The following is a 13595-nucleotide window of genomic DNA, read 5'->3' on the forward strand; positions in this document are numbered from 1 at the left end:
AAAAAAAAACACTGATTGCTACCGTTTGCATTCATCTCTTTGTAAAGCCTACCTGGCCCTCTGGGTTCAGGTGATGCTGAATCCATGTCACTCCTGCATACGCTTTGCTTGCTGAGCCCAGTCCTTGCTCCTCTGTATCTTCTGATCTTTCTGCTAGACATGACTTTCAGTTTTTGCCCTCCTGTATCTCTGACTTCTTTGGCCTAGACTTGACTTTGCCCTTGGCAATCTTATTCTACCATTCTGGCTCTCTTATTTTCTGAGTTCCAGAAAGTAACTTGCATTGGTTCCAGGCCCTTAATGTTAGTGTTCTGCAAGACTGACTTTTCATCCACCTTTTTGTCTCTTTCCACATACTCTTTCATTTACTGATCTTACCTAGACACTGACTCCTCTGATCACCAATTTATCAATACCTCCCAGGCTTATTTCATAAGAACTAGAGTTTGTGCATGAACTGCCAGCTCCCTGTTACCAGTGGGCATCTCTAACTGAACATGTCCTCTCTCTGCATCCTGCTCCATCACAACCTCCAAGCCCACACCTGTTTGATCACCTAATTCTTTCTTGTTAAATTAGAAAACCAAATTTTAAAGTCATTTTTTACAAATTTCTACTTACATCCTTTGTATCTCACTGCTTTGAAATGCTCTATAAACCTTATTTTAAAGGCAAGAGCTATGTTCTTGGGAGATCAAAAGCCAAGAATTTTCTTTTTTGTTTTTTCATATTTCAGCTATACTTTTCCTTTTCCAGGCACATGGAAGGCTAGGGTTGCTTGCTTTTGTTTTTGAGGAGGATGAATATATGTGACATACTTACATGGACTGTACAACTTACTGCTTTATGGAACTCATATAGTTGAGATTGTACACATCAAATATCATGTGATACAACTCCAGTGGAATTGCCAAGGCCCAATATCCCTCATTGCCTCTATCCTGGATCAGGCCTTAGTGTCTCCAGCTATCCCACTGCAATAACTCAACTTCCCAAAACAATCTCTTTCATTTTTCATATTTAGTCTCTTTTCTTTAAGCTCCCAATACATTGTAGCTTTTACTGCGTCAGTCCTTCCTAAAGAAAACAATTCTAAATGCTGACTTAGATAAAAACTTCTTACTGGCATTGGAGAGTAAGTGAAGCAGACAGATATTAGATATGGAAAGAAGGAAATGGTACTGAGCAAATTTCTCAATTTTTAATTGAAAAGACAGTACTTCATTTTAACCTTATGGGTCACTAAAACCTAGATAGAAACCTGTGATCTTACTGACTTGAATATCTAAAAGGCTGAGGTCAAGGCAATCATAGTAGATGGAAAGTGAGGGGGAAAACCACAGATAGGAGAAGGTCACAGAGTTCTAAATTCTGTGTATAAACTTTGCCTAAATACCTACAACATGAGCAAATAATAGAGACTTCAAACAGTCTAAGCAAAGTTGAAAGAACTGAACATAGATTTCAGAACTTGGAGTTTAGCCAAATTAACTCCCTGCTAAAACAAACAACAAACAGGTAAATACTCTTTGGAGGAATGTAACAGTATCCAGAGTTCCTTCAATGTATCATTCACAGTGTTAGGATACATTCCAAAACTGTCAGTTGTAAAAGATGATTCATTCTCAGAGAAAAAACAATGTTGACCTCTCCTACGAGGACCAAAGTGTTGGAATAATCTCACAGTCACTCAAAGCAGTTAGTTTAACTATGCTGTAGTAAGTGAGCATTCTTACTCACTTCTGAGAATGTACTCAGAAGGAAAGAGTGACTAGGAAATCTCTGTGTAATATGGACATTAGAACATGGAAACTTAAGAATCCAAAAATACAATGTCTGAAATTAAAAACCCACTGAACTGTCTAAAAAAATAGATTGGAGATAACAGAAGAAGCAGAGAACTTGAAAACAAATCAACAGGCTATAGAAAATTAGATCATGGTGATAGTTTCACAGTTTTTAACATATACTAAAAACCACTAAATTGTACACTTTAAAGGGGAGAATTTTATAGTGTGTGAATTATATATCAATAAAAATGGGGGAAGTGTACTGTGAGAAAGCTGTCACAGAGATGTACTTTAAATATAAATACATACAGATAAGAAAATAGATGTAAAAAGAAATGGATAGAAAAAGATAAACTATGTAAACTGTAAGTATTAGAAAACTGGAGTCACTGTATTAACAAAAGATAACATAGACTTTAAAGAATATTAGCAGAGATAAAAAACATTACATTATAATAAAAGGGTGGTTTTTCAGGAGACTATGACAATTGTAAAAATGATAACTTTCAAACAAGCACAGAAGGGAAACCCACAGTTCTAGTTGGAGGCTGTTATATTCTTAGCAATGAAGAGAATAGACCTCCAAATCAGGAAAGATGCAGGAGATCTGAACACTACCACTAACTGCTATAGAGCACTCTACTAAGAAATTACAAGTCACATGTTCTTTTCAAGTGCACATAGAACATTCACCAAAATAGGGCATAAAATAGTCTTCTTACCTGCAGAAGACATCATAGAATATGTCCTCTGGCTACATTGAACTTTAAATTTTGACTTAATTCACAATTCCAGTTTATAAATGGTTTTAAATCAGAACTCAATAGCAATATGTCAGTAAAACTCCAAACACCAAAAAAAAAAAAAAAAAAAAAGAGATAAGGACTCTCCCTGTTTGATGATCTATAACTGCTCTTGACTACTAAAATAAAGATTCCTTCATCTACCACCTCAGACCTCCACGGCATGGACCCCTGGTTTTCTCAGGCACAGATTTAATTAATAGGGAAATAGGTTTCTCGGATAGGGAAGGGCCAGGAGGGAAGATACATTTACCATTTGGGTGGTGTCTTTGCTCTGCAGCCTTAAGCGGTAGGACAGTTCTGGGAAGATGTCCTCCAGGGTTAACTGGTGGCCATCTATTGCTTGGATGGGTGTGGGGGAGCGATGAACAATCATCTGGATGGACCTCATCTTGGGGATACAGGTTACATCAGGTGGTTTGATGGCCGCTGGAAAAAAGTAAGAGAGGAAAAGGAAAGAAAAAGTTGAATCACTTCAAGCAGGTGCCCATGTTGAGGTGTGAATCTGTACTCTCAAACATAACAAGTGGCAAATCAATAAAACCTTGAAGAAAAAAGGAAAAAAAATCAGAATCAGTCTTAGTGTCAGCCTTGCGCCAGGGCTAGGACCATTTCTGTCCCTCCCACGCCAACCCCAGCTCTTCTGAAAGTATCAAACAAGGAGGAGAGAAGAGAAAGACTGCACTAGTTGGTGTTTCGGTTTAAGGCTGGCACAGGGGTGACCTGGAGTGAGTGGGAAGAGCCCCGGGAGAAGCACCCTGGGCTTGGCCCCTGGGTTGACCATGCCCTTGTCCCAGCCAGAGTAGCTTTCTTTCTAGTCTTTTCTTTCTTTTTTAGAGATTTATTTATTTATGCATACAGAATTGGAGTATAGGCCAGAGGTGCAGGGGCGGTGAGAGGATTCACTAGAGATGGAGCGGGGAGCAGAACAGGCAGAATGATGAAGTACACTGCTGAGGGGAGCAGCGGGCAAGCCAGGAGAGGTCTGCTGCGTCACATGGGCCAGCTCCCTGGCCACGATCAAATCATGCTGAAGCAACTGCAGACAGCTTCATAGTGCTGCGCTTTAACCTGTTGCACCACCAGGGAAGGTCTGCTTTTTCCTAGCCTATTGGCAATGACTTTTGGGGGTCTGGAGATCCTAATGTTGGAGACACCCAATATTGCCTCAGCATCAAATCCTAAATAACATTTATTGGTTTATAGACCCCTGTGGGTCTCCCCCAAAGTGCTCATATCCAATTTCTTACTCCCAAACTCAGGGATTCATGAACCCCACTGTCCCTAAGCTAATTTATAAAATCCCTGAAATGTTCACTGACCTATAATAGCAAAAAGTTTTGAGATGGGTAAGTGTTCAATACTATAAAACTGAAAAACTGAGTGAAATGTTCTCATAAAAGGGAATTAGGGAAGTAAATTAGACTCTGTAGACTGGATTATTTTGCAGCTATGAAATATCGCATGAAAAAATAGTTAATAAAGTTACTGACATGAGCAAATGTTCATGATACCATTATATGAAACAAACAAAACCCACCTAGATCACAGGACAGATTCAGTGGATGACATTGACTACCATCATGTTCAAATGTTCGTGTTATTTGGGGCTACTGTTATTTTTCTTTGTGTAGTTGTGTGTTTTACAAGTTTTTTATAATGAACAATTATTGGTAGTTAAGTAAGGCAAGAAAAAAATAATCTGTTATTTTTTTTGTTTGTTTAAAAAAAACACGTTAAGTCAGTTGGTGAACATTGCATCTGCTTAACTGCCATGGGGAGTTGGCAGGTCATATTCACTTCATTCATTCATTCATTCACTCACTCATTCACTCATTCATCAGTTTCATATTGAACATCCCCGAGGTGCCAGACACTGTGTAGCGAACACAATGGATTCCACACCCACACAGTTCACATTTCACTGGGGGAAAGGGGAACAGGCCCGTAAGCAAACACAGTAATTGCAGATTGTGACATGAGCAGTGAAGACAAGGAACAATTTATTATGATATTATTATCTGTTTAGCATAACAGATGGTGACCTGGTGAAATCAGCTTGTCAGAGCTGTGAGCAGAGATGCCACATGACTTTGAAACTGAGACCAGGATGAAGGACTGGGAAAGAGCCAGTGACAGCGAGAACCAGGAAGACCCCCAGGAGGACCCCCAGATTAGGGCAGCAGCAAGGGCTCTGGACTGGAAAGTGCCAGAAGCTGGGGCCATGCAGCGGGAGAGGGTTTGCTCTGAGGACCAGACAGACAGGGGTGGTAGTAGGATCTTACTTGGAGAGTTGTGGGAAGCCACTGAGGGTTTTAAGCAGGGGGTGAAGAGGCGAGATGGAGGCTTTGAGACGGTGCCTCGGCATTCGGCCTGGAGAATGGGCTGGGGGAAGTTAGCGGCCCTGGTGGGGTGGAGGGGTAAGATGATGGAGGGCTTGGCAGGTGTGTGTGGGGGGTGGAGATGGGGTAAGTGGGAAAGCCTCCTGGGGGTGTCGTCCCTCCTCACCACATCCCTCCGTGTCGCCCTGCGTCCTCTGGGTCCCCCTCCCCCTCTCCCTGCCACGAGAGGGGCTCCCACATACCGTGATACTTTACGCAGAACCGTTCCGACATCTGGGTGGCGGACTGGCCTCCAGCGCTGGTGGCGGTCACCCTGGCATAGTAGACCTCCCCAGAGTTGGTGGTTTCCATGGTCAAGTTGCAGAATTTGTGGGTGATCTGCTGGCAGTCCTTCTTTGCCAGCCAGTCTTTCTCTCCATACCTACAGGCGAGGCAGAAAACGGGCTGTAAGGAACAGCAGGGCAGCAGGCCTGCGGCTTGTTGATGACCACAGCTGACATTTATTCAGCACATTGTGTTGCAGGCTTTTATGCAGAGGCTCTGTTCCTCCTCACAGTGAGCCTGTGGTCTCACACACTAGTCTCCCTCCTTTTCATATGAGGAAGCTGAGTCTTAAAGAGGTAATGACCGAGGTGTTTGAAGCATGCATCTGGGGAGCCAGGATCAGAACCCAGTTTCTCCAAGTCCACGTTTTGGGTTCATTGCAACCTTTTGAGGCAGACACTGTTACCCCCACTTTACAGATGAGAAATTGAGATTCAAAGAGAAGTGTCTTGCTCAGGACAATGTGGCAGGATCCAGAAGGGGACCCAGCTTTGCAGCACCTTGAGTCCATGGCAACCCTCCTCCCCTGCTGGGGAAGGGGAACAGGCAGGATGGGGGGGCAGAATGAGCTGGAGGTGTGGACAAAAATTCTTTTTGACCTAGCCTCACCAGGGGCAGGGGGTGGCGGATGTGGGAACTTCTAGAAGGGGAGATTTTCTTGGCAGGACTGGTTTTGGAGCAGAGTCAGAGGGATCCCATTGGGAGGGAACTCACGTCTTATACTCGACACTGTAGACGGTGTCTGGGGCAGCCCGTGGCCCACTGTCCCATGTCAGGATGTTCTCTAAGTTTCTGGACTGGAATCTCACATGCTGAAGAATATCCGAGGTGTTCTCAGGCATGTGAGCTGCAGAATGGGGGAACAGAATGACCAGATGGGTTTGAAAACCCCACTCCCTCATTTTCTAACCAACTGTACAACAAACAGGTGAGAGCTGGCACCCACTTGCCAGAAACTGTGACCTCCACTGCTCTCCATCACTGGCTTTCCTTTCTTTCCATTGATAATAATTCTCATTCCATAAAACCCACCATTTTATAGCAGACATTTCAGTGGTTTCTTAGTTTCGCAAACTTGTGCAACAACTATTGTGATCTAATTCCAGAACATTTTCATCTCTCTGAAAAAGAAACCCCATGTCCATTAGGAGTCACTCACCATTGGTCCCCTCCCCTCCCCATGGATCTGCTGTCTGTCTCTATGGACTTGTTTATTTGAACTTTTCCATAGAACAAGAGTCATCCAACCCGTGGCTTTTTGTGTTTGACTTCCTTCACCTAGCCTGATGTTCTTATGATTCATTCATATTTTAGCAGGAATTAGAACGTATTTCCTTTTCATGGCTGAATAATATTCCACCATGTCGCTATAACACAATTGTTTATTTTCACATCATTAATGGGCATTTGGGTTGTTTCCATTTTATGAGTTACTCTAATAAGGCTGCTGTGAGCATTTGTGTATGGAAAGTGTACCAGCTATACAACTCCTTAGGTTGATATCAAGGAGTGGAAGAGCTGGGTTATATGGTGACTTGAGGCTCTAACTTTTTGAGGGAATACCGAGCTTTTCCCAAAGTGACTGCACCATCCTACATATCCACCCACATTGTTTGAGGGGTCAGTTGATCCCTGTCCTTGCCAACAGTTTGTTGTTATCTCCCACTCACCTCTTAACACTGTCTAACTTTAGTGTCTTCACCAGTTCCATATTTTTGAGATAGTCAACTAAATGTTGAATAGCAACTAGAATGTCTAAGAATTCACTTTCCCAAAGTCACACATTTCAAACAAGGGTGAAGAGATGTGAATTCTGCCTCTCTTCTGGCCAGACCCACTCTGGCCCCTACCCTCCACAGGTTGGTAAAGGTGACCATGGGCACACACGGGCAGGGTAGCTCCACTGTTGAACCAATTAGCACCACCATATTTTCATCTCTAATATGGGAGTTCTCTGAAATGCTCTGTTGAGGGAGCATCAGGCATGTCAGGAGAGGTCTGCCGTGTCAAGTTGTGAATCTAAGTCTTCCTGGCCAGGGGTAGAGCTGCTGCAGTGGCGGGTGATAGCTTGATAGCACTGAGACTTTAACCCCTGTGCAACCAGGGAGGCCCCTGACTTAACAATAAATGCCCGTGACAGCAGCAGCAGCTAACATTTATGGAACTCCCATCAAGTGTCAGGCACGGAGCCTCCTGCTTGGTAGAAGACTCATGTCGTCCTGATGAGGCAGTAACTATGATTACCCCATTTTATGGATGAGAAAAACCGAGGCCTAGAGGGTTATTTGCCCCAGGTCACAGTTATATCAGGTGACAGAAGCTGAAAGGTCCATCACAGTGCCAGCTTGGTCATGGGGTGGAAACTGGGGGCAATGTCTATGATGTATTAAGCCTTTGCATATATAAGCATGCGGCTTTTGCTGGGGGAGCAAGAGATTTGCCATTCGGAGAGGGAGGTGTTTCCCTCTTCTTACTGGGGGACTTCTGTGGTCTGAGCCCCTGTAGTGGAACCAGTCCGGGGTGGGGGTGGGGCTTGGACGAGCCACACTAGGACTTTGTTAGCTCTAGTCTGTTTACGTCAAGGAAAGGGCAACAGAGGCCAGGGCCCCAAGAAGGGGCCTGGGGGGGGGGCACTGCTAGTCTGGAGCAATTATGTCGCAAGTGAAAGTCCTTGACTTTCGAAACTCTCCTCTCCCGGGGAAGGAAAAGCATTTAGGAGCTTAGCAGCCTGCACCGGCATTTCCTTCTGAGTGGCTCAGAGGGCCTCGTTGGCTGGGGTGGGAACTAAACAGGTGCAGGCTTGGCTGCGACCAGGCCTTGAAGCCTCGTGGGCATGTTGCATGCCCTCCTCCCCGTCAAGGCCGTGACTGCCCGCAGGCCCAAAGATCTTGTCTTCCGGGCTTCCTGGCACCCTCAAAAGGGGGCCGAGGAACTGGGGATTCTTACTGCCCCCACCCAGCTTGACAGCTGAACTCCACAGAGAGCCAACATTCTGTTTGGACCTGACCTGGTGTACTCAGAGTTGAGTCTTGGCTGAAGCAGGGTGCCCACCTACGCTGGGGTGGAGAAGACAGGGCAGAAGAGAATGAGGGTTCAGAGAAAGCCACGTTCTGCTGGAGAGGGGCTTAGCCTTTCCTGGGGGTGTGCCAGGCCTACAGTGGAGGTTGCTGGTGGGGGCCATGCCCTGCGGGAGCTGTGTGGATTAGGGGGAGCCTGGTAATTGAGGTAAAGGACCCAGTATGGGTGGAGGTGGTATATTTTCAGCAGGGAACTGAACGGGGCTTGCTGAACAGGGTGGGTCTCAGTTGGGCCCGTTTTAGTTAATGGCTAACAGTCTGCCCTTTCCTCCCTCCCTCCTTGTCCCTTTTCCTACTTAAATCCATCACACATTCATCAGCCTGTCATCCCTGCAGTGTGAAGTTTGGGGTGGCATATCTGGAGACTGACAGACTGGAAGATTATACAAGGGGAATTTCCACGTTTAAATGGGGAAAAAAAAGTTTATGTCAGCCAGTTGGGAGGGTAAGAAAAAACAGACCAAAGCAATTGGACTCTGTCATCAGCCTAAGAATCCTGAGGTGAAGGGACTTGGGTCCCCCGAGTGAAGCTATTGCTTCAGCCTCCAAAGGGGTTTCCTGTCGGCCCCATGGCACGAGGCTTGGAGCTTCCAAGACTCAAACCAGAAAGAATGGAAGTTGACGGGTCAAGTCTTGGGGTCTCCTGGAGGCACCACGACTTCGCAGCGCGTTACAGGCGGGGGTGTTGGAGACGCCCAGCGTGATGCTAGCAGTGAGGTGCCAGGTGGCTGCGGCCAGCACTGGCCGGACGCAGCCAGGCGGGCAGACAGCTCTGGCTTCCCTCACGCCTGGCATCCTCATGATGCCCTTGAGCTGGAAGGGGCTTGAAGAAACCATTCTGCCCCCTCTTGGGTCAGGACTACACTTTCACTTCCTGCAAAAGTTCCCTGAATCTTACTAAGCACGTCAGGGAGCAGAGTTGTAACCTAGGGCATAGGCGTCTGTCTGAAAGCTCCCCATATGGGCGACTCCAAAGGGCCCCTTGACTGGGTTCGAAAGCAATGCCCGTTGGCTCTATTTTCAAAAAGGCCCTTAAATTTTAAGACCGAATCATGCCGCAGACATGGCCACTGTGGCAGAAAATGCCCTTTTGGATCTAGTGAGAGGGGCTCCCCAGGGGAGCAGCGAGGGCAATGGCAGACCCCGGCTTGGTCCATGTCACCCCTCCCTGCTCCCTCGGTCCGGGCAGCTCCAGCAGGAGCAGGGGAATATGGGTGGTGCAGCTTCAACAGCACGAGGGGGCAAACGGTGTCTGTTTCCCTCGAGCCAACTCTCATTCCCAGGGACCGGGGGCTTGGCACCCCCGGTTCAGACAGTGGACAGTATCCCCGAGTTTTGAGGGTCAGTTGAATCTCTAGAAAAACCCAGAATCTGTGGCACGTCTCATCCTGCCCACCAAACTCAGCTGAAACTCAGCTCTCGGTTCAGCCTTAGCAGGGAAGAAACTGAAACTGGTTCTTTGGGGGAGTACGGGGTGCAGGGGGCAGGGGGTGGAGAAGCAACCTTGATTACTTGCTCCTGGGCTGGGGCTGGGGGTCTGTCTGCAGGAGGTACTCACCGGCCATGGACCCTGCGATCAGGATGGTCAGTAGCGTCCTCATCAGGGACCAGCTGGAGTCCTCTCCGGGCCTCCACTCCAGCCAGCACAGGGGAGGCTCAGAGGCTTTGGCGCCTTGGTAGGTGGCTCTACCTGGGAACTGGGCGGGGAAAGAGGAGGGGAGGGACCTGAGCAGTGGGGAGCGGGTACAAAGGTGTCTGGACTGCTCTGGAATTCCAGATCCTGGGAGGGACCCAAGGGAGTTCCCTTCCTATTCCTAGGAATAGCAGCAGTGACTGGCTGGCTTGTTTATCTGGTCTAGTGGCTGATTCATCCCAAGTTTCTATAGTGATTTGTCAGGGAGCTAAGAGACAGAAAAGGCAAAAATAACCCTCTGTAGACAGCCTTATCAGATGGCAGCTTGGCACTGAGCATCAGAAGCCTTTTGCTCTAGTAATTCCATTTTCAAGGTTTGCCCTGAGGAAAACATCTGAAGGCATTGGAGGGAGCAGAAAATAGTCCTTGGAGCAAAGAAAAGCTTGGCTCCTTGGTTTTGTCTGATAGGAGAAGACATGGGGTGTCTGCTGCTATCTCCTTGTTTCCCCCTACCCACCCCCCCCCATCTCCAGGGGAGATGGACCTGGTGATAGACGAAGCTGCGGGAGGGGAAGTCCACTTCAGCCTTGAGACTAGGGGGCCTGGCCCTGCAAAAGGTCAGGACAACAGCAGGTCTCAAACTTCAGTGACTCAGCTGGGCTAGCGATGGGGGCAAGTCCATGAACTGACCTTGGACTGGGGGTAACGAAGAGTCAAACTCTCACCCACAGCCATTCTGCCGAGGGCCTGGCTCCACTGGGGTGGGTATTTAGGACACAATTTTCTTTTTCTCCTTGGGCCTCAGAGAAGGTTGAAGGGGCCAAGACACTGGCTGAATGGACATGATCCAAGGGTCCGGCACGCGTCCACCGAGCGGGGCCACAGCAGGAAAGCTGGGTGCTGATGGACCCCTGAGCGCTCACCTTTAGGATGCAGTAGACATGACATCTGGGAGCTACGTTTAGGGTCTTTTTTTTTTTTTTCCCCTGTGTTGTAATTGTTTCTATCGACTCTGAATCTTTGGTAAAGTTTGACAAAGCTGCCAGGTTTGAACTATACTTTGGGTGATGGAGGGATGGCTGTGCCCTTGTTTCCTGCAACTACATTTCCCAGACTCCTTTGTCAGCCACTTCCTGGTGGTTTCCGCCAATGCGAGGCCTTGGGGAGGACGGACAGGTGGTGCTGTCAAGGTGCTTCTAGAAAAATTTTGAACAGCATCTCGGCAGTGGATGGAACACCTTCCTGCTGTGGTGTCTCTCTGGGATGCTTTCTACTTCCTGATCAGACTTTCAGCAGCTCTGCCATTTGTACAACCAACTTTTTTGTACTAATGTCCTTTGACTTGAAGGATTCGAGAGGTTTCTCTGTCCCAGAATGGCCTATCAGGGATGTGGGTGCCTTTGATGGTTTTTGGGACGAGGGGCTATGGGAAGATCAGTTATAAAATGTCAGGAAGGGTCCCTTAGGGGAGGTGAAGTCAGAGTAATCTTGGCTGTCTGTCTGTCTGTCTACATCCTGTGAGATCTATGGAGCATGATGCCTTGGGAACTCAGAAACACCTGGAACCTGAAGGAGGAACTAACCTCCCTATAATTAGGGGGAACTAAGGTTATAGAGGAATGAATGGGAAGGAGACACCTGGATTGCTAAAGAACTTCATTTCTAATAGCAAAAACAACCACAATCAAGAACAGCCTCCATGCCCAATGACGGGTTTGGTCAAACTGATGACAGCAGCGCACCCAGAACCAGGTGGATACAGTTTACCTTTGAAGGATGCTGGAAGGAAACCGTATTTCCTCCAATGAAAAGGAGTGTGGTTAAAACACATGTCTCCATGGTGAGGAAAAGGTAGAAATGGAATTCTCACAGGATGACAGGTGGTTTTATTTTCTTTCCTCACTCATCTGCATTTTCTAAAGCCTTTGTAGAAGATGCTTTGACGCTTGGGGAAAGCAAGGCTCCTGGGCAGGACAGTGAGTGCTGGAGACTGCCAGCCCTGGAAAGCTTCTGCCCTGCCTGTGCCACGCTCCCTCTCGGTCATGACAGCACCAGGCACAACAGTCTCCCCTCATCCCCAGGCTTCTCATCTATGAAAGGGGATCCCCACAGCTCAGCGCTGCTGGGTCCAGCAAGGTGTCTGAGGCAGAGTTATCACGCAGTGAGTCACCTCTCTTTTGAAATGAGGACCCGGGTCCTCCCTGCTGGTGCAACAGGTTCAAGTGCAGCACTGTGAAGCTGTCCACAGCCACTGCAATGTGAGTTCGATTTCCAACCCAGGAGCTGACCCACATGGCGCGGCAGACCTCTCCTGTCTTCCCTGCTGCTCCCCTCAGCAGTGTGCTTTGTTGATCTGCCAGTTCTGCTCCCCACTCTGTCTCTGGGGAATCCTCTCACCTCCCCTGCACCTCTGTCCTGTACCCCAGTTCTTGTATCCATAAATAATTAAATCTTGAAAAAAAAAAAGGAAAGAAAAAAGAAATGAGGACCCAAGGACCAAGTCAGTCCCTTATGCCAAAACTTGGGCTATGTGAGTGTGGGGATGGAGGGAGGGACAACGAGGATAAAGATCAGTGAGTCCTTGGAAGTCTGAGTTGGGAGTAATTTTGGAGGCCAAATTTCAGATCAGGCTTCATGGCTGGGTTGGGGTTTTTTAGGAGGGGAATTCCAGGAGAGGCGCCCAGAAATGGGCATGGGGTGGACTTCAGAGTCCTCCTGGGATCTGGCTTCTAAGATGTCCATTGAGTGCCCAGAGAAACAGAAGCTTAGAGTGGGTATAAACCATGCGAAGAAATGATGGGGCTCGCCTGCCCAGAACTGCCTTGAGGGGGACTCCCGTCCCCCGCTGAATTTTTTCCCACCAGGACAGGATATTCCAAGATATCCCTATCTTGGGACTCCTCCCCACACCCCATCCTTCTCCTCCTGAGCCACTTAAAGAGGCAGTGGGGGTGTGAAGAGACCTGATGATATATAAAAAGCTATCAAGCCTCCATCTCCTGTTTCATCACATGTTGAGGGGTCTCCCTGGCCTGGGTCCTGGCATGGAGCAGTAGCCTTGAGTAATTCATGAGTGGAATTGACTCTCTGATTTAGTTGGATAGTATAGATATAACTTCTGGCTTATTACTATTATTATTTTAATCCCCAACACTCACCCCTTTAGCCCCATTTTACGCACACAGGCTTGAGGTCAAGGACGATGTGAGCAGGTGACTGTTGATTAAGGTCTCTATTGTATAGCAATAACAAGTCACCCTCATTGTTTTTCTGTTTCTTATTCTGCCTCCTTGATCAGTTTCCCTCACTGAGCAGCCCTGAGCCACAGAGCAGCTGCTGGGTGGAGGGAGGATGGTCATCGACATGGGAAGATGGGATTCGGGGTGGCCTCCAGGGGGGCCTCCTGCTGCAAGATGCTCAGACACATCACAGGTCCCCCTGCTACCCAGAAGTGTGTTCCTAAGAAACTTGTGAGCTGGAAGAGGAAAACGGCAATTATTAATATATCATGGAAAACATTTAGCATTCTCAGCAGATCCTCCCCCCCAGAACCCTACACATAAAAACTAAAATGACAGTAACGTAGAGTGAAACAGGAGTGCTAGGATAAATACAGATGAGGTGTC

The 13595-nt window shown here is 47.3% G+C and overlaps 1 protein-coding gene across 1 annotated transcript in view; it reads right to left on the minus strand.

Moving 5' to 3' along the window:
* Positions 1-9937, minus strand: part of IL22RA1 (interleukin 22 receptor, alpha 1) — a 16486-nt gene extending 6549 nt beyond the window's left edge. The window contains exons 1-4 of the mRNA XM_004679381.1: positions 9895-9937; positions 5974-6106; positions 5178-5356; positions 2841-3022 (exon numbers count right to left, since the gene is read on the minus strand). Of these exons, the coding sequence (XP_004679438.1) occupies positions 2841-3022; positions 5178-5356; positions 5974-6106; positions 9895-9937 (537 nt within the window). The remainder of the gene's footprint in view (positions 1-2840; positions 3023-5177; positions 5357-5973; positions 6107-9894) is intronic.
* Between the last annotated feature and the right edge of the window lie 3658 nt (positions 9938-13595).

This window comes from Condylura cristata, unplaced genomic scaffold (assembly GCF_000260355.1).
Source record: "Condylura cristata isolate star-nosed mole 26May11 unplaced genomic scaffold, ConCri1.0 scaffold00008, whole genome shotgun sequence".
In the NCBI taxonomy this organism is placed as follows: Eukaryota; Metazoa; Chordata; class Mammalia; order Eulipotyphla; family Talpidae; genus Condylura; species Condylura cristata.